The sequence below is a fragment of the Oncorhynchus mykiss genome, chromosome 18 (genome assembly GCF_057628025.1).
Source record: "Oncorhynchus mykiss isolate SJ-2025 chromosome 18, ASM5762802v1, whole genome shotgun sequence".
Classification (NCBI taxonomy): domain Eukaryota; kingdom Metazoa; phylum Chordata; class Actinopteri; order Salmoniformes; family Salmonidae; genus Oncorhynchus; species Oncorhynchus mykiss.
The window spans coordinates 72,948,212-72,973,623 of NC_143039.1; the positions used below are offsets into that span (position 1 = coordinate 72,948,212).

Below are 25,412 nucleotides of genomic sequence, written 5' to 3' on the forward strand. Positions count from 1 at the left end.
TGATTGATGTGGGATAGCTAATTCTCTGTTTACAATGTGATTGATGTGGGATAGCTAATTCTCTGTTCACAATGTGATGTAGGATAGCTAATTCTCTGTTTACAATGTGATGTGGGATAGCTAATTCTCTGTTTACAATGTGATTGATGTCGGATAGCTAATTCTCTGTTTACAATGTGATTGATGTGGGATAGCTAATTCTCTGTTTACAATGTGATTGATGTGGGATAGCTAATTCTCTGTTTACAATGTGATTGATGTGGGATAGCTAATTCTCTGTTTACAATGTGGTGTGGCATAACTAATTCTCTGTTTACAATGTGATGTGGGATAGCTAATTCTCTGTTTACAATGTGATTGATGTGGGATAGCTAATTCTCTGGAGTTAAAATAAAAAAGTAGAGTAAGAGAGTAAAACTGACATTTGCCGGAAACCCTTAAAAGGGTGGTTTCGTGTGTGTGCTGTGTGCTGGCAATGCCTGGGCTTTGCTTGTGCAAACCATTAATGTAATGGTTGCCAGGCAACGGAGCAGGATGAGTCTTAGTGTGCAGGTGACGTTCCTTGTGTCCTACTGCGGGAGCCTCCTAGAATGAGGGAGGGAGAGAGAGAGATATGGCAGAGGTAGAGAGAGAGCGGGAATGCTGGGAATTCAGCAAGCCAGAGTGAGTGGAGAGAAAATAGCGGTGCTGGTCGGTGGGGAGATTATAGCTAGAGAAGGGGGGGTTGGGAGAGATGGTCCTGTAACTATAGAGAAGGGGGGGGGGGGGAGGGATGGTCCTGTAACTGTAGAGAAGGGGGGGTTGGGAGAGATGGTCCTGTAACTATAGAGAAGGGGGGGGGGGGGGGAGAGATGGTCCTGTAACTATAGAGAAGGGGGGGGGGGGAGGGATGGTCCTGTAACTGTAGAGAAGGGGGGGGGGGGAGATGGTCCTGTAACTATAGAGAAGGGGGGGTTGGGAGAGATGGTCCTGTAACTATAGAGAAGGGGGGGTTGGGAGAGATGGTCCTGTAACTGTAGAGAAGGGGGGGTTGGGAGAGATGGTCCTGTAACTGTAGAGAAGGGGGGGTTGGGAGAGATGGTCCTGTAACTGTAGAGAAGGGGGGGTTGGGAGAGATGGTCCTGTAACTGTAGAGAAGGGGGGGTTGGGAGAGATGGTCCTGTAACTGTAGAGAAGGGGGGGTTGGGAGAGATGGTCCTGTAACTGTAGAGAAGGGGGGGTTGGGAGAGATGGTCCTGTAACTGTAGAGAAGGGGGGGTTGGGAGAGATGGTACTGTAACTGTAGAGAAGGGGGGGTTGGGAGAGATGGTCCTGTAACTGTAGAGAAGGGGGGGTTGGGAGAGATGGTCCTGTAACTGTAGAGAAGGGGGGGTTGGGAGAGATGGTCCTGTAACTGTAGAGAAGGGGGGGGGTTGGGAGAGATGGTCCTGTAACTGTAGAGAAGGGGGGGTTGGGAGAGATGGTCCTGTAACTGTAGAGAAGGGGGGGGGGGGGGAGAGATGGTCCTGTAACTGTAGAGAAGGGGGGGTTGGGAGAGATGGTCCTGTAACTGTAGAGAAGGGGGGGTTGGGAGAGATGGTCCTGTAACTGTAGAGAAGGGGGGGGTTGGGAGAGATGGTCCTGTAACTGTAGAGAAGGGGGGGGGTTGGGAGAGATGGTCCTGTAACTGTAGAGAAGGGGGGGTTGGGAGAGATGGTCCTGTAACTGTAGAGAAGGGGGGGGGGGAGAGATGGTCCTGTAACTGTAGAGAAGGGGGGGTTGGGAGAGATGGTCCTGTAACTGTAGAGAAGGGGGGGGGTTGGGAGAGATGGTCCTGTAACTGTAGAGAAGGGGGGGGGTTGGGAGAGATGGTCCTGTAACTGTAGAGAAGGGGGGGTTGGGAGAGATGGTCCTGTAACTGTAGAGAAGGGGGGGGGTTGGGAGAGATGGTCCTGTAACTATAGAGAAGGGGGGGGGTTGGGAGAGATGGTCCTGTAACTGTAGAGAAGGGGGGGTTGGGAGAGATGGTCCTGTAACTGTAGAGAAGGGGGGGGGGGGTTGGGAGAGATGGTCCTGTAACTGTAGAGAAGGGGGGGTTGGGAGAGATGGTCCTGTAACTGTAGAGAAGGGGGGGTTGGGAGAGATGGTCCTGTAACTGTAGAGAAGGGGGGGTTGGGAGAGATGGTCCTGTAACTGTAGAGAAGGGGGGGGGGGTTGGGAGAGATGGTCCTGTAACTGTAGAGAAGGGGGGGTTGGGAGAGATGGTCCTGTAACTGTAGAGAAGGGGGGGTTGGGAGAGATGGTCCTGTAACTGTAGAGAAGGGGGGGTTGGGAGAGATGGTCCTGTAACTGTAGAGAAGGGGGGGTTGGGAGAGATGGTCCTGTAACTGTAGAGAAGGGGGGGGGTTGGGAGAGATGGTCCTGTAACTGTAGAGAAGGGGGGGGGTTGGGAGAGATGGTCCTGTAACTGTAGAGAAGGGGGGGGGGGGTTGGGAGAGATGGTCCTGTAACTGTAGAGAAGGGGGGGTTGGGAGGGATGGTACTGTAACTGTAGAGAAGGGGGGGGGGTTGGGAGAGATGGTCCTGTAACTGTAGAGAAGGGGGGGTTGGGAGGGATGGTACTGTAACTATAGAGAAGGGGGGGGGGGGGGTTGGGAGGGATGGTACTGTAACTGTAGAGAAGGGGGGGTTGGGAGGGATGGTACTGTAACTATAGAGAAGGGGGGGGGGGGGGTTGGGAGGGATGGTCCTGTAACTGTAGAGAAGGGGGGGTTGGGAGGGATGGTACTGTAACTATAGAGAAGGGGGGGGGGTTGGGAGGGATGGTACTGTAACTGTAGAGAAGGGGGGGTTGGGAGAGATGGTCCTGTAACTGTAGAGAAGGGGGGGTTCGGAGGGATGGTACTGTAACTATAGAGAAGGGGGGGGGGGGGGTTGGGAGGGATGGTACTGTAACTATAGAGAAGGGGGGGGGGGGTTGGGAGGGATGGTACTGTAACTGTAGAGAAGGGGGGGGGTGGGAGGGATGGTACTGTAACTATAGAGAAGGGGGGGGGGGGTTGGGAGGGATGGTACTGTAACTGTAGAGAAGGGGGGGGTGGGAGGGATGGTACTGTAACTATAGAGAAGGGGGGGGGGGGTTGGGAGGGATGGTACTGTAACTGTAGAGAAGGGGGGGGTGGGAGGGATGGTACTGTAACTATAGAGAAGGGGGGGGGGGGGTTGGGAGAGATGGTCCTGTAACTGTAGAGAAGGGGGGGGGGGGGGTTGGGAGAGATGGTCCTGTAACTGTAGAGAAGGGGGGGGGGGGGGCGGGGGGTTGGGAGAGATGGTCCTGTAACTGTAGAGAAGGGGGGGGGGGGGGGGGGGGTTGGGAGGGATGGTACTGTAACTATAGAGAAGGGTTGGGGGTTGGGAGGGATGGTACTGTAACTATAGAGAAGGGGGGGGGGGGGTTGGGAGAGATGGTCCTGTAACTGTAGAGAAGGGGGGGGGGGGGGTTGGGAGAGATGGTCCTGTAACTATAGAGAAGGGGGGGGGGGGGGGGTTGGGAGGGATGGTACTGTAACTATAGAGAAGGGGGGGGGTTGGGAGGGATGGTACTGTAACTATAGAGAAGGGGGGGTTGGGAGGGATGGTACTGTAACTGTAGAGAAGGGGGGGGGGGGGTTGGGAGAGATGGTCCTGTAACTGTAGAGAAGGGGGGGGGGGGGGTTGGGAGAGATGGTCCTGTAACTGTAGAGAAGGGGGGGTTGGGAGAGATGGTCCTGTAACTGTAGAGAAGGGGGGGTTGGGAGAGATGGTCCTGTAACTGTAGAGAAGGGGGGGTTGGGAGAGATGGTACTGTAACTTTAGAGAAGGGGGGGTTGGGAGAGATGGTCCTGTAACTGTAGAGAAGGGGGGGTTGGGAGAGATGGTCCTGTAACTGTAGAGAAGGGGGGGGATTGGGAGAGATGGTCCTGTAACTGTAGAGAAGGGGGGGTTGGGAGAGATGGTCCTGTAACTGTAGAGAAGGGGGGGTTGGGAGAGATGGTCCTGTAACTGTAGAGAAGGGGGGGTTGGGAGAGATGGTACTGTAACTGTAGAGAAGGGGGGGTTGGGAGAGATGGTACTGTAACTGTAGAGAAGGGGGGGTTGGGAGAGATGGTCCTGTAACTGTAGAGAAGGGGGGGGGGGGGTTGGGAGAGATGGTCCTGTAACTGTAGAGAAGGGGGGGGGGGGGGTTGGGAGAGATGGTCCTGTAACTGTAGAGAAGGGGGGGTTGGGAGAGATGGTCCTGTAACTGTAGAGAAGGGGGGGTTGGGAGAGATGGTCCTGTAACTGTAGAGAAGGGGGGGGGGGTTGGGAGAGATGGTCCTGTAACTGTAGAGAAGGGGGGGGGGGTTGGGAGAGATGGTCCTGTAACTGTAGAGAAGGGGGGGGTTGGGAGAGATGGTCCTGTAACGTTAGAGAAGGGGGGGTTGGGAGAGATGGTCCTGTAACTGTAGAGAAGGGGGGGGGGGGGTTGGGAGAGATGGTCCTGTAACTGTAGAGAAGGGGGGGTTGGGAGGGATGGTACTGTAACTGTAGAGAAGGGGGGGGGTTGGGAGAGATGGTCCTGTAACTGTAGAGAAGGGGGGGTTGGGAGGGATGGTACTGTAACTGTAGAGAAGGGGGGGGGGGTTGGGAGGGATGGTACTGTAACTGTAGAGAAGGGGGGGTTGGGAGAGATGGTCCTGTAACTGTAGAGAAGGGGGGGTTGGGAGGGATGGTACTGTATCTGTAGAGAAGGGGGGGGGGGGTTGGGAGAGATGGTCCTGTAACTGTAGAGAAGGGGGGGTTGGGAGAGATGGTCCTGTAACTGTAGAGAAGGGGGGGTTGGGAGAGATGGTCCTGTAACTGTAGAGAAGGGGGGGTTGGGAGAGATGGTCCTGTAACTGTAGAGAAGGGGGGGTTGGGAGAGATGGTCCTGTAACTGTAGAGAAGGGGGGGGGGGGTTGGGAGAGATGGTCCTGTAACTGTAGAGAAGGGGGGGTTGGGAGAGATGGTCCTGTAACTGTAGAGAAGGGGGGGTTGGGAGAGATGGTCCTGTAACTGTAGAGAAGGGGGGGTTGGGAGAGATGGTCCTGTAACTGTAGAGAAGGGGGGGGGTTGGGAGAGATGGTCCTGTAACTGTAGAGAAGGGGGGGGGTTGGGAGAGATGGTCCTGTAACTGTAGAGAAGGGGGGGGGGGGGTTGGGAGAGATGGTCCTGTAACTGTAGAGAAGGGGGGGTTGGGAGGGATGGTACTGTAACTGTAGAGAAGGGGGGGGGTTGGGAGAGATGGTCCTGTAACTGTAGAGAAGGGGGGGTTGGGAGGGATGGTACTGTAACTATAGAGAAGGGGGGGGGGGTTGGGAGGGATGGTACTGTAACTGTAGAGAAGGGGGGGTTGGGAGGGATGGTACTGTAACTATAGAGAAGGGGGGGGGGGGGGTTGGGAGGGATGGTCCTGTAACTGTAGAGAAGGGGGGGTTGGGAGGGATGGTACTGTAACTATAGAGAAGGGGGGGGGGGGTTGGGAGGGATGGTACTGTAACTGTAGAGAAGGGGGGGTTGGGAGAGATGGTCCTGTAACTGTAGAGAAGGGGGGGTTCGGAGGGATGGTACTGTAACTATAGAGAAGGGGGGGGGGGGGTTGGGAGGGATGGTACTGTAACTATAGAGAAGGGGGGGGGGGGTTGGGAGGGATGGTACTGTAACTGTAGAGAAGGGGGGGGGTGGGAGGGATGGTACTGTAACTATAGAGAAGGGGGGGGGGGGGGTTGGGAGGGATGGTACTGTAACTGTAGAGAAGGGGGGGGGTGGGAGGGATGGTACTGTAACTATAGAGAAGGGGGGGGGGGTTGGGAGGGATGGTACTGTAACTGTAGAGAAGGGGGGGGTGGGAGGGATGGTACTGTAACTATAGAGAAGGGGGGGGGGGGGTTGGGAGAGATGGTCCTGTAACTGTAGAGAAGGGGGGGGGGGGGGTTTTGGGAGAGATGGTCCTGTAACTGTAGAGAAGGGGGGGGGGGGGGGGGTTGGGAGAGATGGTCCTGTAACTGTAGAGAAGGGGGGGGGGGGGGGGGGGGTTGGGAGGGATGGTACTGTAACTATAGAGAAGGGTTGGGGGTTGGGAGGGATGGTACTGTAACTATAGAGAAGGGGGGGGGGGGGGGGGTTGGGAGAGATGGTCCTGTAACTATAGAGAAGGGGGGGGGGGGGGTTGGGAGAGATGGTCCTGTAACTGTAGAGAAGGGGGGGGGGGAGAGATGGTCCTGTTACTGTAGAGAAGGGGGGGGGGGGTTGGGAGGGATGGTACTGTAACTATAGAGAAGGGGGGGGGGGGGTTGGGAGGGATGGTACTGTAACTATAGAGAAGGGGGGGGGGGGGTTGGGAGGGATGGTACTGTAACTATAGAGAAGGGGGGGGGGGGGTTGGGAGGGATGGTACTGTAACTATAGAGAAGGGGGGGGGGGGGGTTGGGAGGGATGGTACTGTAACTATAGAGAAGGGGGGGGGGTTGGGAGAGATGGTCCTGTAACTGTAGAGAAGGGGGGGGGGGGGTTGGGAGAGATGGTACTGTAACTGTAGAGAAGGGGGGGGGGGGGTTGGGAGGGATGGTACTGTAACTATAGAGAAGGGGGGGGGGGTTTGGAGGGATGGTACTGTAACTATAGAGAAGGGGGGGGGGGGGTTGGGAGGGATGGTACTGTAACTATAGAGAAGGGGGGGGGGTTGGGAGAGATGGTCCTGTAACTGTAGAGAAGGGGGGGGGGGGGGGGGGTTGGGAGTGATGGTACTGTAACTATAGAGAAGGGGGGGGGGGGGGGGGTTGGGAGGGATGGTACTGTAACTATAGAGAAGGGGGGGGGGGGGTTGGGAGGGATGGTACTGTAACTATAGAGAAGGGGGGGGGGGTTGGGAGAGATGGTACTGTAACTGTAGAGAAGGGGGGGGGGGGGGTTGGGAGGGATGGTACTGTAACTATAGAGAGGGGGGGGGGGGGTTGGGAGGGATGGTACTGTAACTATAGAGAAGGGGGGGGGGGGTTGGGAGAGATGGTACTGTAACTGTAGAGAAGGGGGGGGGGGGTTGGGATGGTACTGTAACTATAGAGAAGGGGTGGGGGGGTTGGGAGGGATGGTACTGTAACTGTAGAGAAGGGGGGGGGGTTGGGAGGGATGGTACTGTAACTATAGAGAAGGGGGGGGTTGGGAGGGATGGTACTGTAACTGTAGAGAAGGGGGGGGGGGTTGGGGGGGATGGTACTGTAACTATAGAGAAGGGGGGGGGGTTGGGAGGGATGGTACTGTAACTATAGAGAAGGGGGGGGGTTGGGAGGGATGGTAATGTAACTGTAGAGAAGGGGGGGGGGGGTTTGGAGGGATGCTACTGTAACTGTAGAGAGGGGGGGGGGGATTGGGAGGGATGGTAATGTAGAATAAATATACCACGGCTAAGGGCTTATTGCTTAATAGAGAAGAGGGGGGGGTTGGGAGGGATGGTACTGTAACTGTACAGAGTGTGCTGTGGACGTCAGCTTAGATCCACCGGACAGGGAGGACAGCCATGCAGTGTTACCCACAGTTTCTGCTCCACAGTGACTTACTTGGAGAAAGAACAATAACAGCTAGTCTCCTCGCTGGCCACGATGACATGCTCATTTGAGTCCATGATTTCCTCGGCTGGAGTTTAAATCACCACTTTCTTCCTCGATTTGTCCATTCACCATCTCTAGTCCAATAAGGGTACCCCTCATCCTCAAATACTGTAGCGTTGATTCATTGACCCAGCAATGTATTGTGTGGCTGTTAAAAAAAAAAAAAATGTTTTATCCATGCGCCATGTCTGCTTCCCAAAATGTCTGCCTTAATCCCTACATGGGTCCTGGTCAAAAGTAGTGCACTATATAGGGTATGTTGTGCCATGCCACTATATAGGGTATGTTGTGCCATGCCACTATATAGGGTATGTTGTGCCATGCCACTATATAGGGTATGTTGTGCCATTCCACTATATAGGGTATGTTGTGCCATGCCACTATATAGGGTATGTTGTGCCATGCCACTATATAGGGTATGTTGTGCCATTCCACTATATAGGGTATGTTGTGCCATGCCACTATATAGGGTATGTTGTGCCATGCCACTATATAGGGTATGTTGTGCCATGCCACTATATAGGGTATGTTGTGCCATGCCACTATATAGGGTATGTTGTGCCATGCCACTATATAGGGTATGTTGTGCCATGCCACTATATAGGGTATGTTGTGCCATGCCACTATATAGGGTATGTTGTGCCATGCCACTATATAGGGTATGTTGTGCCATGCCACTATATAGGGTATGTTGTGCCATGCCACTATATAGGGTATGTTGTGCCATGCCACTATATAGGGTATGTTGTGCCATGCCACTATATAGGGTATGTTGTGCCATGCCACTATATAGGGTATGTTGTGCCATTTGTGAAATAGACTATGCCAATGACGCATCGGCCATGTTGGTCATTACTATCAATGAGACACAGTTAGCTGCCTGACTCTAATCGCTGAGCCGATAATTTAATGTTGAATACATACAGAACAGTAGACAGCCTGACACGCTTAAAGAGCCGTTTCATACAGAGGTCATAACATTGAGATGCACTGCAGCAATGGTTGCCTGTGCTTACATTGAACAGACATTAGCATATGTAAGACTGTATGATACAAGCACAATTGACTCCAGTCTTACATGCACACACACACACACACAAGGGTTAAAAATAGTGCGCTACCTAAGGAAAAGGCAGACACATCTTCAGTTTACTGTCGCACATTGTCTGGTTAGACGGAGTAACAATTAGGTCCCCGTGGGAAGGTGAAGCTGTAGCCTCGCCCTGCAGCAAAGGGCTTCGTGAACATCTTTACCTGAAGACTACTAAGGGAATGTCAATTTACCCAGAATACCCTGGCGTCCATTAGTGATTATCCCATCGCCTCGCCTCATTGGCTCTCCCAGACTTAGATTTTTTTTAGCCACCCAGGATTTGTCCCACATGGATCTCTATTCTCAGCATAGTGTACCACAACTGACCACTACCTCACCAAAAGGGAATATATAACATATGGGTGATTTGAGCCAAGAATGCTGATTGGCTGACAGCCATGGTATAATGGACCATATACCACGAGTATGACACAACATTTATTTGTACTGCTTTAATTACATTGCTAACCAGTTTATAATAGCAATAAGGCACCTCTGGGTTCTGTGGTATATGGCCAATAAACCACGGCTAAGGGCTGTGACCAGGCATTCTGCGATGCGTCGTGCATAAGAACTACCCTTAGCCATGGTATATTGGCCTTATACATTATTGCTTAAATATAAGGCCCTCAAACTCAACTCTTGACCTGGAAGCCAGTTCCACTGCGTTTTTTCTTGTTCTCCTCTAATCAGGGACTGGTTTAGACCTGGGACACCAAGTGGGTGCCATTTTTTTAATTATCAAGTAGAACAGAAAACCAGGAGGCTGTAGCAATGTTCCCTCTAAGCTGCGCACAGCTCCCCCAGGACTGCCGCGCAGAAGAAATACCAGCTTGCGCAGAGAAGCATGAGACTTAACTTTCTAGATTTTTCCACGTTAGTTAACACTATCAACGTTTCTCTTTACTGTGGGAATTGTGATCGAATCAACGCAATATTCAATGCAACATACCGAAACAAACCTAACTATGCAAGATATTTTGTTGTAGGCAGAACACATCAGAGTAGGATTCTATTGCATTGACAGGCATCACTCAGTTCCATACTATACACAGACCGGTGCGCCATAACCAATCATCAACTATCCCTATATGCAAATAGACCATTGCCTTATATGGATCTGTGCCATTCACTTTGAACTGGACTGTGTTTACAGCATGTGCGGTCGTGAGTAGCGAAAGCTTCATGTGGCCACCTGAACACATTTGTTCATATTCTTTGCTAGTCAGTGAGTTATTAGCCCAGTTATAGCTAATCAGCAATGGAGGAGTGATTTACTTCCCACAAGAGCACAAAACGTGTGCATTTCTAGCCATCTTTAAAAAGCGAGTCAGGTAAAGATCCTTTTTTTTATTTTTTCTTAAATGGACAGGCTAAGCTAAGTAGCCAATAGGCAGAGGGTGACATCATTTGATTCTCTGTAATAGTGGTATGGAGATAATAATGTGGTTTCTTACATCAAACACCACAACATTTCCAGTCACCTCCTTGTCTGAAGGACAAGTGGATGAACAGGTTAAAGGTCAAGCCCTGCATGTTTTTTTTTCAGACTCATGGAATGTAGGCCTACATTGAACATCACACATTGGCTGCTACTCTAGGCTGAATGATAGAACAGCTATTTCCATGTTAAAATGTTATGGGATGCAATTTCTCCATTTGTTTTTGATGGTAGGCCACTCTGGTAGGCCTTCATTATGATCAAATAGCAACAGTAGCCTACTTGAACACTGTTAAAACTAACTTAAAGCAGGCACAGCCTCAGTGTTCACGGTAAACGCGTGCTGGAAGTTCAACAGAAATTTCACAACGTTCAAGTATGACCTGAAATTTGCTCAGTGCCCGTAAACATTTAGAGTGAACATTGGGCTCCGGACCTCGTAGTGTAAGAGGTCAGTACCCCTAATATAGGGAATGGGGTGTCATTTGGGACACAGCCACTCAGTGATGTGTTGAGAGGCAGGACATTCTATGGACAATCGTTTTCAAGGTCCAATTGAATCAAGTTGAGGCATCTGTGTAATAAGCAGCACAAAAGTCCATCTAACATTTATTGTGAGGGATTTGCTCTACACCGGTTTATTTTATTGTTAACAGCTGTTTCGTTTCAATGTTTGTTGTTGTAATGTACTATTCAGGGTCCCTTTTAATAGAAGGGTCTGAAATTATCAGCACGCCAAGCAGTCTAACATGATTGTCTATAGAGAATTGTACTGGTATGTTGCTTGTGTAATGTACTGAAGTTATTCCTGGCTGGTTTCGTAAGGATTTAGAGAAGGATGTTATCAGGTATCAGGTCCAGTTGATTGACGCTCCCTCTGCGATGGACGACATGACGAGCTCTCTGACATGATGAATTGAGAGAATTGTTTGTTTTTTATTAAGTGGCTGCTGCATTGTTGTGTAATGCCCAACTGGTTTCTGTAAGGGTGGTACTTGGTTTCTGTAAGGGTGGTACTTGGTTTCTGTAAGGGTGGTACTTGGTTTCTGTAAGGGTGGTACTTGGTTTCTGTAAGGGTGGTACTTGGTTTCTGTAAGGGTGGTACTTGGTTTCTGTAAGGGTGGTACTTGGTTTCTGTAAGGGTGGTACTTGTTTTCTGTAAGGGTGGTACTTGTTTTCTGTAAGGGTGGTACTTGTTTTCTGTAAGGGTGGTACTTGGGTTCTGTACGGGTGGTACTTGGTTTCTGTACGGGTGATACTTGGCTTTTGTAAGGGTGGTACTTGGTTTCTGTAATGGTGGTGCTTGGTTTCTGTAAGGGTGGTGCTTGTTTTCTGTAAGGGTGATACTTGGTTTCTGCTGGTGTTGCTGCAGGTCAGTAGGATCGACAGTCACAGCCAGGGAGTCAGACAGACAGGTCAGTGACCTCTCCACAGGTCAGTGACCTCTCCACAGGTCAGTGACCTCTCCACAGGTCAGTGACCTCTCCACAGGTCAGCAAACAGTCACTTCTGTTTATCTGTTCTAAGAGGGTCTCTGTCTCTTCTTGGATTCATTCACACAAATCACTGTACCTGTCTAGCTGTCTGTTCATGTGCCCTGTGAGACAGTCAGTTCCGGGAATGATTGTCTTGTTCGTGTGTCTGTCTGTCTGTTTGTGTGTAGTGTATGGATTTGTAGGAAGTGAGAGGAGGTGGATGAGGAAATTAGGTGTGATGGTCTAAGAGGGTCTCTGTCTCTTCATGGAGAGACAAAGACCCTGTCAAGAAGGCCTCGTCCTTGGTGGTTTGATCCTGATGGCCTCGTCCTTGGTTGGTCGATCCTGGTGGATTCCAGCGGGTGGGTTGATGTTGACAAGTTGAAAGCCACCACTGCAGGTGTGTGAGTCATCAGGAACAAGTGGGGTCAGCAGGATCAGTCAGGCCAACATTAGAAACGCGCACACAAACACACTTCTGATGGGTCAGAGGGTTCCTTACCTCTCAGTCAATGTTCTCCAATGACTGCAGGCAGCACAGCCCGTACTGACAGGTGGCAGTCAGGTGTGAGGCATTGATGTATTGTCTGGACTGAAGGCGGAGGTTTACCATGGGAAAATCATGCTTCACTCCTCCTGACAGGTCAAGCCGTGGCATCAAGCCTCTATCAGGCTGCTGCATCAAGACAAGCTATCGGTTGCATCCAAAATCACTCCCTATGGGCCCTGGACAAAAGTAGTGCTCTATATATATATATATATATATATATATATATATATATATATTTTACCTTTATTTAACCAGGCAAGTCAGTTAAGAACAAATTCTTATTTTCAATTACAGCCTAGGAACAGTGGGTTAACTGCCTGTTCAGGGGCAGAACGACAGATTTGTACCTTATCAGCTCGGGGGTTTGAACTTGCAACCTTCCGGTTACTAGTCCAACGCTCTAACCACTAGGCTACCCTGCTGCCCCAATAGGGTTCTATTTGCGATGCGGCCCTTACTTAGGTCTGTTGACCAGAGTGTGGAAACAGCTTTTTCTAACAGAGATACCAGTCAGCCATGACACCAGTGTTTCTTTCCAGGCTGCCTCACAAATGACATCTTATACCCTAATAGTCCCAGGGAATAGGGTGCGATTTAGGGCTCTAAAGGCAGGTCTCTGAATAAATGTCTCCACTACCACCAGCAGCAACAAGTGAGAGACTGAATCAGCCTGTTAAGAGAGAAGGTGAGAAACTGTTCAAGACACGGATTGAGAAATGGAGCATTGAAAGAAAAGAGTGAAACATGTTGGACAGAGAGGAGGGAGAGAGAGGGGAGGGAGAGAGAGGGGAGGGAGAGAGAGGGGAGGGAGAGAGAGGGGAGGGAGAGAGAGGGGAGGGAGAGAGAGGGGAGGGAGAGAGAGGGGAGGGAGAGAGAGAGAGGAGAGGGAGAGAGAGGGGAGGGAGAGAGGGAGAGAGAGGAGAGGGAGAGAGAGGAGAGGGAGAGAGAGGAGAGGGAGAGAGAGGAGAGGGAGAGAGAGGGGAGAGAGGGGAGAGAGAGAGGGGAGGGAGAGAGAGGAGAGGGAGAGAGAGGGGAGGGAGAGAGAGAGAGAGGAGAGGGAGAGAGAGGAGAGGGAGGGAGAGAGAGGAGAGGGAGAGAGAGGAGAGGGAGAGAGAGGGGAGAGAGGGGAGAGAGAGAGAGGAGAGGGAGAGAGAGGGGAGGGAGAGAGAGGGGAGGGAGAGAGAGGGGAGGGAGAGAGAGGGGAGGGAGAGAGTGTTGTACTGTATTTGTTTTTGTCATGTGCCGAATACAACAGGTTACCTCACAGTGAAATGCTTACTTACGAGCCCCTAACCAACAGTGCAGTTAAAAAAATACAAATAAGAATAAGAAAATAAAAGTAACAAGTAGTTAAAGAGCAGCAGTAAGCAGTAAAATAACAATAGCGAGACTATATACAGGAGGTACCAGTACAGAGTCAATATGCAGGGGCACCGGTTAGTCGCGGTAATTGAGGTAATATTTACATGTAGGTAGAGTTATTAAAGTGACTATGCATAGATAATAACAGAGAATAGCAGCTGTGTAGGGGGGGCAATGCAAATAGCCTCGGTAACCATTTGATTAGATGTTCAGGAGTCTTATGGCTTGGGTGTAGAAGCTGTTTAGAAGCCCCTTGGACCTAGACTTGGCACTCCGGTACCGCTTGCCGTGTGGTAGCAGAGAGAGAACAGTCTATGATTAGGGTGGCTGGAGTCTTTGACAATTTTTATGGCCTTCCTCTGACACCGCCTGGTATAGAGGTCCTGGATGGCAGGAAGCTTGGCCCCAGTGATGTACCAGGCTGTATGCACTACCCTCTGTAGTGGCTTGCGGTTGGAGGCCGAGCAGTTGCCATACCAGGCAGTGATGCAACCAGTCAGGTTGCTCTCGATGGTCTCGATGGTGCAGCTGTAGAACCTTTTGAGGATCTGAGCACCCATGCCAAATCTTTTCAGTCTCGTGAGCGGGAATAGGTTTTGTTGTGCTCTCATCCCGACTGTCTTGGTGTGCTTGGACCATGTTAGTTTGTTGGTGATGTGGACACCAAGGAACTTGGAAGCGGACACCAAGGAAGCTCTCAACCTGCTCCACTGTAGCCCAGGATGTCCAGGATCCAGTAGCAGAGGGAGGTGTTTAGTCCCAGGGTCCTTAGCTTATTGATGAGCTTTGAGGGCACTATGGTGTTGAACGCTGAGCTGTAGTTAATGAATTGCATTCTCACGTAGGTGTTCCTTTTAGGTGTCCAGGTGGGAAAGGACGGTGTGGAGTGCAATAGAGATTGCATCATCTTTGAATCTGTTTGCGCGGTATGCAAATTGGAGTGGGTCTAGGGTTTCTGGGATAATGGTGTTGATGTGAGCCATGACCAGCCATGACCAGTCCACATCACCAACAAACTAACATGGTCCAAGCACACCAAGACAGTCGTGACGAGGGCACAACAAAACCTATTCCCGCTCACGAGACTGAAAAGATTTGGCATGGGTGCTCAGATCCTCAATGGTGGTATGCTTAAAACATGTTGGTATTACAGACACGGACAGGGAGAGGTTCAGTGAAGACACTTGCCATTTGGTCAGAACACGTCCTGGTAATCCGTCTGGCCCATCGGCATTGTGAATGTTGACCTGTTTAAAGGTCTTACTCACATCGGCTACGGGGAGTGTGGTCTCACAGACGCCCGGAACAGTTTGTGTTCTCATGCATGTTTCAGTGTTATTTGCCTCGAAGCGAGCATAGAAGTAGTTTAGCTCGTCTGGTAGGCTCGTGACACTGGGCAGCTCTCAGCTGTGCTTCCCTTTGTGGTCTGTAATGGTTTGAAAGCCCTGCCACATCTGACGAGCGTCGGAGCCGGTGTAGTACGATTCGATCTTAGTCCTGTATTGACACGTTGCCTGTTTGATGGTTCGTCAAAGGGCACAGCGGAATTTCTTTTAAGCTTCCGGGTTAGAGTTCCGCTCCTTGAAAGCGGCAGCTGTAGCTCAGTGCATATGTTGCCTGTAATCCTTGACTTCTGGTTGAGATATGTACGTACGGTCACTGTGGGGACGACATCATCGATGCAGTTATTGATGAAGCCATTGACTGATGTGGTGTACTCCTCAATGCTGTGCTTGCAAAACAGTCCTGTAGCTTAGCATCTGCTTCATCTGACCACTTTTTTATTGACCTATTAAGTCTTTGGTGCTTCCTGCATTAATTTTAGCTTGTAAGCAGGAATCAGGATAGGATTATTTGCCAAATGGAGGGCAAGGGAGAGCTTTGTACGTGTCTCTGTGTATGGAGTAAAGGTGGTCTAGAGTTTTTTTTTTTTTCCCCCCTCTGGTTGCACATTCAACATGCTGATAGAAATTTAGTAAAACGTATTTAAGTTTCCCTGCATTAAAGTCCCCGGCCACTAGGAGCGCTGCCTCTGGATGAGTGTTTTCCTGTTTGCTTATGTCGGAATACAGCTCATTGAGTGCGGTCTTAGTGCCAGCATCGGTCTGTGGTGGTATGTAGACAGCTAGAAAGATATAGATGAAAACCTGTCGGTAGATGGTGTGGTCTACAATCAAAACCTTGAGACTTCCTTAGATATCGTGCACCAGCTGTTGTTTACATATATGCATAGTCCGCCACCCCTTGTCTTACCAGACACCTCTGTTCTATCCTGCCGATACGGCTTATAACCAGCCAGCTGTACGTTGAAAATGTCGTCGACGACTTCGTGAAGCATAAGATATTACAGTTTTTAATGTCCCGTTGGTAGTTTAATCTTCCTCGTAGGTCGCCAATTTTATTTTACATTTGCACGTTAGCTAGAAGAACGGAAGACGGGGGGGGGGGGGGGGGGGGGGTCTATTCGATCGCCTACGAATTCTCAAAATGCAGCCCGACCTCTGTCCTCTTTTTCTCCATCGTCTCTTCACGCAAATGACGGAGATTTGGGCCTGTTACCGGGAAAGCAGAATGTCGTTCACATTGGGGTCGTTAAAGGGAAAAAAGGCTTCTGCCAGTTGGTGGTGAGTAATCACTGTTCTGATGTCTAGAAGTTATTTTTGGTCATAAGAGACAGTAGCAGCAATATTATGTACAAAAATAAGTAAAAATAAATAAATGACAAACAACGCAAAAAGCACGTAAAACGTCAGCCATCTTCTCCGGTGCCGTCTCTGACGAGCTAAGGAGGAGGCATATGAGTAAGGGGGGGGGGGGGGGTCTATTCGATCGCCTACGAATTCTCAAAATGCAGCCCGACCTCTGTCCTCTTTTTCTCCATCGTCTCTTCACGCAAATGACGGAGATTTGGGCCTGTTACCGGGAAAGCAGAATGTCGTTCACATTGGGGTCGTTAAAGGGAAAAAAGGCTTCTGCCAGTTGGTGGTGAGTAATCACTGTTCTGATGTCTAGAAGTTATTTTTGGTCATAAGAGACAGTAGCAGCAATATTATGTACAAAAATAAGTAAAAATAAATAAATGACAAACAACGCAAAAAGCACGTAAAACGTCAGCCATCTTCTCCGGTGCCGTCTCTGACGAGCTAAGGAGGAGGCATATGAGTAAGGGTGGGGGGGGGGGGGGGGGGTGGTGAGAGAGGGTTGGATGAGGGGTGGGGAGTAGAGGGTGGTTGACTGCCTGCTGGCAGTGACATCATCCTGTTGCGTAACATGAGGGCCGTCTCTTCGTTTAGCCGCTGCTGCCATGGGAAGAAAGGGTGAGGCAAGGTGGTTTCTGAGCTCACCACAGCTCACCTTGCTCTGGATAGATAGACTTTGACTGTCTGGGGATTTCTAAGCTGCCTGTAACTCTCACTTACTGACTTCACTTCCTTATCGCCAGCCATCTCTCCTCCTTCTCCACGTCCTTCTCCTCCTCTCTTTCTGGAGGGAGGTGGGAGAAAAAGTGTGTGTGTGTGTGTGTGTGTGAGCTCACACAGTGTGTGTGTGTGTGTGTGTGTGACTACAAATTCTGCGTAGGAACTGCTGGGCTGTGACTCAGTGCTCCTCAAGTGTGGTTTGTAAAAAAATAGTTTGTGTGTGTGTGTGATTTTACATAAGTATGTGTGTTGGTGTGTCCGTACTTGTGTGTGCGTGCCATGACTAACGGCGACTGACTCCAACAACACACTCACTACTGAGATCCGTCTGTAACCAGTCACACAGACAGACTGAGGGTTGGCTGCTGGAGCACCAGCCTGCAGAGAGAGTAACATGGTGATCCCAGGTAGCAGCAGGTCACCTGAACCACACAGCACAGCCATCAACAGCCAGGCTGCAGTACACAATGTTCAGCAGTCACTCTACTGAGACTTCCAGCAGTGTGTGCAATGCGCAAGTTCCCCTGTGTCTGTTTCTTTTTCAGTGTATTTCTGAGCGTGTTCTGTGTCTATTTCAGTACCCCTGTGTGCGTTAGCAACACTCAGTCCCTGTGCGTTAGCAACACTCCTTAGTCCCCGTGTGTTAGCAACACTCCTTAGTCCCCGTGCGTTAGCAACACCCATTAGTCCCCGTGTGTTAGCAGCACTCATTAGTCCCCGTGTGTTAGCAGCACTCATTAGTCCCCGTGTGTTAGCAGCACTCATTAGTCCCCGTGTGTTAGCAGCACCCATTAGTCCCCGTGTGTTAGCAACACCCATTAGTCCCCGTGTGTTAGCAGCACCCATTAGTCCCTGTGTGTTAGCAGCACTCATTAGTCCTCGTGTGTTAGCAGCACCCATTAGTCCCCGTGTGTTAGCAGCACTCATTAGTCCCCGTGTGTTAGCAGCACTCATTAGTCCCCGTGTGTTAGCAGCACTCATTAGTCCCCGTGTGTTAGCAGCACCCATTAGTCCCCGTGTGTTAGCAGCACCCATTAGTCCCCGTGTGTTAGCAACACTCATTAGTCCCCGTGTGTTAGCAGCACCCATTAGTCCCCGTGTGTTAGCAGCACCCATTAGTCCCCGTGTGTTAGCAGCACCCATTAGTCCCTGTGTGTTAGCAACACTCATTAGTCCCCGTGTGTTAGCAGCACCCATTAGTCCCCGTGTGTTAGCAGCACCCATTAGTCCCCGTGTGTTAGCAGCACCCATTAGTCCCCGTGTGTTAGCAGCACCCATTAGTCCCCGTGTGTTAGCAGCACCCATTAGTCCCTGTGCGTTAGCAGCACCCATTAGTCCCCGTGTGTTAGCAGCACCCATTAGTCCCCGTGTGTTAGCAGCACCCATTAGTCCCCGTGTGTTAGCAACACTCATTAGTCCCCGTGTGTTAGCAGCACCCATTAGTCCCCGTGTGTTAGCAGCACCCATTAGTCCCCGTGTGTTAGCAGCACCCATTAGTCCCCGTGTGTTAGCAGCACCCATTAGTCCCTGTGCGTTAGCAGCACCCATTAGTCCCTGTGTGTTAGCAGCATCCATTAGTCCCCGTGTGTTAGCAGCACCCATTAGTCCCCGTGTGTTAGCAGCACCCATTAGTCCCCGTGTGTTAGCAGCACCCATTAGTCCCTGTGCGTTAGCAGCACCCATTAGTCCCCATGTGTTAGCAGCACCCATTAGTCCCCGTGTGTTAGCAGCACCCATTAGTCCCTGTGTGTTAGCAGCACCCATCAGTCCCCGTGTGTTAGCAACACCCATTAGTCCCCGTGTGTTAGCAGCACCCATTAGTCCCCGTGTGTTAGCAACACCCATTAGTCCCCGTGTGTTAGCAGCACCCATTAGTCCCTGTGCGTTAGCAGCACCCATTAGTCCCCGTGTGTTAGCAGCACCCATTAGTCCCCGTGTGTTAGCAGCACCCATTAGTCCCCGTGTGTTAGCAGCACCCATTAGTCCCCGTGTGTTAGCAGCATCCATTAGTCCCCGTGTGTTAGCAGCACCCATTAGTCCCCGTGTGTTAGCAGCACCCATTAGTCCCCGTGTGTTAGCAGCACCCATTAGTCCCCGTGTGTTAGCAGCACCCATTAGTCCCTGTGCGTTAGCAGCACCCATTAGTCCCCATGTGTTAGCAGCACCCATTAGTCCCCGTGTGTTAGCAGCACCCATTAGTCCCTGTGTGTTAGCAGCACCCATCAGTCCCCGTGTGTTAGCAACACCCATTAGTCCCCGTGTGTTAGCAGCACCCATTAGTCCCCGTGTGTTAGCAACACCCATTAGTCCCCGTGTGTTAGCAGCACCCATTAGTCCCCGTGTGTTAGCAGCACCCATTAGTCCCCGTGTGTTAGCAGCACTCATTAGTCCCCGTGTGTTAGCAACACTCATTAGTCCCTGTGTGTTAGCAGCACCCATTAGTCCCCGTGTGTTAGCAGCACCCATTAGTCCCCGTGTGTTAGCAGCACCCATTAGTCCCCGTGTGTTAGCAGCACCCATTTGTCCCCGTGTGTTAGCAGCACCCATTAGTCCCCGTGTGTTAGCAGCACCCATTAGTCCCCGTGTGTTAGCAGCACTCATTAGTCCCCGTGTGTTAGCAACACTCATTAGTCCCTGTGTGTTAGCAGCACCCATTAGTCCCCGTGTGTTAGCAACACTCATTAGTCCCCGTGTGTTAGCAACACTCATTAGTCCCCGTGTGTTAGCAGCACTCATTAGTCCCCGTGTGTTAGCAACACTCATTAGTCCCCGTGTGTTAGCAGCACCCATTAGTCCCCGTGTGTTAGCAGCACTCATTAGTCCCCGTGTGTTAGCAACACTCATTAGTCCCCGTGTGTTAGCAGCACTCATTAGTCCCCGTGTGTTAGCAGCACCCATTAGTCCCCGTGTGTTAGCAGCACCCATTAGTCCCCGTGTGTTAGCAGCATCCATTAGTCCCCGTGTGTTAGCAGCACCCATTAGTCCCCGTGTGTTAGCAGCACCCATTAGTCCCCGTGTGTTAGCAGCACCCATTAGTCCCTGTGCGTTAGCAGCACCCATTAGTCCACATGTGTTAGCAGCACCCATTAGTCCCCGTGTGTTAGCAGCACCCATTAGTCCCTGTGTGTTAGCAGCACCCATCAGTCCCCGTGTGTTAGCAACACCCATTAGTCCCCGTGTGTTAGCAGCACCCATTAGTCCCCGTGTGTTAGCAACACCCATTAGTCCCCGTGTGTTAGCAGCACCCATTAGTCCCCGTGTGTTAGCAGCACCCATTAGTCCCCGTGTGTTAGCAGCACTCATTAGTCCCCGTGTGTTAGCAACACTCATTAGTCCCTGTGTGTTAGCAGCACCCATTAGTCCCCGTGTGTTAGCAGCACCCATTAGTCCCCGTGTGTTAGCAGCACCCATTAGTCCCCGTGTGTTAGCAGCACCCATTTGTCCCCGTGTGTTAGCAGCACCCATTAGTCCCCGTGTGTTAGCAGCACCCATTAGTCCCCGTGTGTTAGCAGCACTCATTAGTCCCTGTGTGTTAGCAACACTCATTAGTCCCTGTGTGTTAGCAGCACCCATTAGTCCCCGTGTGTTAGCAACACTCATTAGTCCCCGTGTGTTAGCAACACTCATTAGTCCCCGTGTGTTAGCAGCACTCATTAGTCCCCGTGTGTTAGCAACACTCATTAGTCCCCGTGTGTTAGCAGCACCCATTAGTCCCCGTGTGTTAGCAGCACTCATTAGTCCCCGTGTGTTAGCAACACTCATTAGTCCCCGTGTGTTAGCAGCACTCATTAGTCCCCGTGTGTTAGCAGCACTCATTAGTCCCCGTGTGTTAGCAACACTCATTAGTCCCCGTGTGTTAGCAGCACCCATTAGTCCCCGTGTGTTAGCAGCACCCATTAGTCCCCGTGTGTTAGCAGCACCCATTAGTCCCCGTGTGTTAGCAGCACCCATTAGTCCCCGTGTGTTAGCAGCACCCATTAGTCCCCGTGTGTTAGCAGCACCCATTAGTCCCCGTGTGTTAGCAGCACCCATTAGTCCCCGTGTGTTAGCAGCACCCATTAGTCCCCGTGTGTTAGCAGCACTCATTAGTCCCCGTGTGTTAGCAGCACCCATTAGTCCCTGTGTGTTAGCAGCACCCATTAGTCCCCGTGTGTTAGCAGCACCCATTAGTCCCCGTGTGTTAGCAGCACCCATTAGTCCCCGTGTGTTAGCAGCACTCATTAGTCCCCGTGTGTTAGCAGCACCCATTAGTCCCCGTGTGTGTATGTTTGAACTTTTATTGTCCTCGTTTGCTAGTGAACTGAGAGCTTGTTGTGCAGCAGCAGATTGTATCAATTCACAGGACAGATCAATGTGTATTTATAGCTGCTGTGGTGGCGTGGGAGGTTGCTGCTCATCACAAGTGGGTTAGTGGCTAATCTGCTGTTGACTGTGTGTGTGTGTCCCTCCCCACACATGAATAGGAATTAGTCACCAGAGCTTCTTTAGCCCCTGCATCCTGCTTTGTTTTAGATTTGAGAAGAAAAAAAAAACGAATGTTGCTCTGGTAGGAGAAGACGGCACAGTGGCAGTCAGGGCTTTCCCTGATTTCAGAACAGGGGTTAAAAAGAACAGTGAGGGAGAGCGGGCAGGAAAGCAACGACAGAAAGAGAAGAGAAGTGGGACTTCTAGTTGGTGCTCAAGCAGAAGGAGAGGCAGTCAGAAGTGAGAACCGAAAGCTACGACTCTCATCTCAACTCACTCTGTGGAGGTTTGAGTGAGAGAGTTCACTGACAGACAGACAGACAGACAGACAGACAGACAGACAGACAGACAGACAGACAGACAGTTGGCCAGACGCTCTCTCTGCGTTCCACTCCGCTGTGGCGTTTCATGAGTTGAGGAGAGGGCAGGAAAGAATGTCAGACAGTTATTGGTCGAGGAGGAGAGTGTCTGGCTGACTTACTGAGAGGGTAACATCAGGTGTTCCTCAGTGAACGTCGTGTTATCTGACTCTGAGGATAGAAGACACACAGAGACTTCAGAACAGATTCCGACCACAGAACAGTTTTCTGCCATTTGCGAAGGTATTGTCATGTGCGTGAGTGTCTTTGTGCGTCTCTTTCATAGACTGTGTGTGTGTTGAGTTTTTTTTTTTTTTTTGAGTGTGTGAGTGTGTGTTTGATTTATGGCTGTGTGCTATTGCAACAGGATTACAGTATGTACTCCTACAGTGGAGGTTGAGTTTTTCGGTTTCCTCCTACTGCATCTCTGGTTCTCATTGATCCCCTCTTTGTTTACCTCCTCTCCTGTCTGGTCTACCCAAGAAAGCCATTGGTCATCTACAAAACATACAGAATGCTGCAGCACGGGTACTGACCAAGACCAGATGGGGAGAACACATTACACCAGTTTTAAGGTCTCTGTACTGGCTGCCTGTGAGTTTAATAATTCATTTAAAGATTCTTCTATTGGTTTTTAAATCAATCCACGATTGTACACCCCAATACATGTCAGACATGTACGTTCTGTACCCAGTAGATTCCTCTGGCACAGGTCTTTTAACTCTCCCAAAGCCTAGGACCAAGAGGCATGGAGAGGCAGCCTGTAGTTACTGTGACCCAGCCTTCCAGAGAACCTGAGGGGGGACGAAACTGTGGACATATTTTAAAGAGATTTTAAAACACACCGGGATTGATGGCCTTCTTTTCTCCCGTTCTTTTTAATCGTTTTTGAAAGATAAGAGCAGGGTGGTATGTTATGGATGGTGTGTAACATCTTAGAGGCCTGTGTGTTTATAAGTGTAATAAGTCAAAATAGCAAGCATATGTTGTTCATTACAACATGGTGGTGTTCTGTTCTGTCGTCACAACCTGGAGGTGGTGGTGTTCTGTTCTGTCATCACAACCTGGAGGTGGTGGTGTTCTGTTTTGTCGTCACAACCTGGAGATGGTGGTGTTCTGTTCTGTCATCACAACCTGGAGGTGGTGGTGTTCTGTCGTCACAACCTGGAGGTGGTGGTGTTCTGTCGTCACAACCTGGAGGTGGTGGTGTTCTGTTCTGTCGTCACAACCTGGAGGTGGTGGTGTTCTGTTCTGTCATCACAACCTGGAGGTGGTGTTCTGTGGTCACAACCTGGAGGTGGTGGTGTTCTGTTCTGTCATCACAACCTGGAGGTGGTGGTGTTCTGTTCTGTCGTCACAACCTGGAGGTGGTGGTGTTCTGTCGTCACAACATCTCGGTGTGTCTGCTGGCCATGACATTGGCAGAATGGTTGATGTCAGTCAGGGGCTAACGACGCTAACTACTAAATCAGTCAGTCCATTCAGTGAATGACTTACTCCTTAAAGCAAGGCTTACTTACTGCACATGGCTGTGTGGTGTTTAACCAATGGGCAGAGTGATGCGGTGCCATCGAGAAGATGATCTCAGGCAGGATGAGCTGCTGGATTGTTCCAGTTAACAGTTACAGCCAAGTCCCTTAGATGAGAGGTGTGGGTGGGTGGAGCTGGTCTTGACTGACTCTTCCACACACCATGAGCTCATCAGATCTCCACTAGCCATGGTCTCCCTGCTTAACTTAATGACGGTGTTTTAATGACATAATGGTGTCACTTCTGGTGGTGGAGGCTCTCCATCCTCCTCGACAAGGAAGCATTTATACCCTCTGCTAGGCTGTGTCCAATATGCCACCCCATTCCCTATATAGTGCGCTACGTTTGACCAGGGCCCATAGTGCTCGGGTCAAAAGTAGTGTACAATGTAATGAATAGGTTGCCATTAGGAACGCAGTCCTAGATTTCCTTCAGAGGGTGAGCAGTTACTATCCCTTTATTGGCCACAATTAGAATGGTGGGGAAAACAAAATGGTGGGGAAAACAAAATGGTGGGTGAAAAACATGCATACAGGATTTTTGATATGCCATTACCATCTGGGTGCAGAAATACTCTGTAACAGTGGTCTGATACGACGACTTCAACGTGATGTTCAGTGGATGTCTTTGTTTTGTTATTCTCTGATCCAAAAAGAGTTGGAGGGGAAAAAAAGAGACTAGAAAAGGGAGAAGGAGTGGAGAGGGAGAGAGATGGAAAGATTGAGAATCCGTCCCTCCGCTCTCCTCTCTCAGCGGTGTTCTGCTCGGTGTGATTATGTAACGTTACCGTCGGCCTGCCTGTCGGTGAGGAAGGCACCGGTTAATAGCGTGAGGTCTGGTCAAAAGTAGTGCACTATATAGGGATTAGGGACACAACCAGAGCAGCTGCTGTAAAGCCCAGAGAGAAGCTACTGAGCTGGCCACCAGTCTCCCTAGGGATGCCCACCACACCCGGACACCAGTACAGTGCCAGTCTCCCTAGGCATGCCCACAACACACAGCGATCACTGAGGCAGACAACATATTACAGAACAGTGCACTAGAACAGTACACCGGAACACCAGAACAGGTCACCAGAACACCAGAACAGAACACCAGAACAGAACACCAGAACAGTACACCAGAACAGAGCACCAGAACAGAACACCAGAACAGTACACCAGAACAGAACACCAGAACACCAGAGCAGTGCACCAGAACAGAACACCAGAACACCAGAACAGAACACCATAACAGAACACCATAACAGAACACCAGAACAGAACACCAGAACAGAGCACCAGAACAGAACACCAGAACAGAACACCAGAACAGTACACCAGAACAGTACACCAGAACAGAACACCAGAACACCAGAGCAGTGCACCAGAACAGAACACCAGAACAGTACACCAGAACACCAGAACAGAACACCATAACAGTACACCATAACAGTACACCAGAACAGAACACCAGAACAGAACACCAGAACAGAGCACCAGAACAAAACACCAGAACAGTACACCAGAACAGAACACCAGAACAGAGCACCAGAACAGAGCACCAGAACAGAACAGTGCACCAGAACAGTGCACCAGAACAGTGCACCAGAACAGAACACCAGAACAGTATACCAGAACACCAGAACAGAGCACCAGAACAGAGCACCAGAACAGTATACCAGAACACCAGAACAGAGCACCAGAACAGTGCACCAGAACAGTGCACCAGAACAGTACACCAGAACACCAGAACAGTGCACCAGAACAGAACACCAGAACAGTATACCAGAACACCAGAACAGAGCACCAGAACAGTGCACCAGAACAGTGCACCAGAACAGTACACCAGAACAGTACACCAGAACAGAAAACCAGAACAGAACAGTGCACAAGAACACCAGAACAGAACACCAGAACACCAGAACAGTACACCAGAACAGTGCACCAGAACAGTACACCAGAACAGTGCACAAGAACACCAGAACAGAACACCAGAACACCAGAACTGTGCACCAGAACACCAGAACTGTGCACCAGAACACCAGAACAGTACACCAGAACACCATAACAGAACACCATAACAGAACACCATAAC

The 25,412-nt window shown here is 50.4% G+C and overlaps 1 protein-coding gene across 9 annotated transcripts in view; it reads left to right on the forward strand.

Moving 5' to 3' along the window:
• LOC110496699 (zinc finger protein 40) overlaps positions 1-25,412 on the forward strand; it is a 114,570-nt gene that overhangs the window by 32,317 nt on the left and 56,841 nt on the right. Inside the window, exons 1-2 of one of the 9 annotated variants that reach the window (XM_090209349.1) lie at positions 21,411-22,049; positions 22,290-22,400. The exons of 3 other annotated variants lie outside the window; for them this stretch is intronic. In XM_090209349.1, the coding sequence (XP_090065475.1) occupies positions 22,352-22,400 (49 nt within the window). In that variant the 5' untranslated portion in view covers positions 21,411-22,049; positions 22,290-22,351. Of the gene's footprint in view, positions 1-21,392; positions 22,050-22,078; positions 22,401-25,412 lie in introns of those variants that run through there. 5 more of the 9 variants (XM_036953523.2, XM_090209351.1, XM_090209350.1 and 2 more) reach the window with 5 other exon arrangements.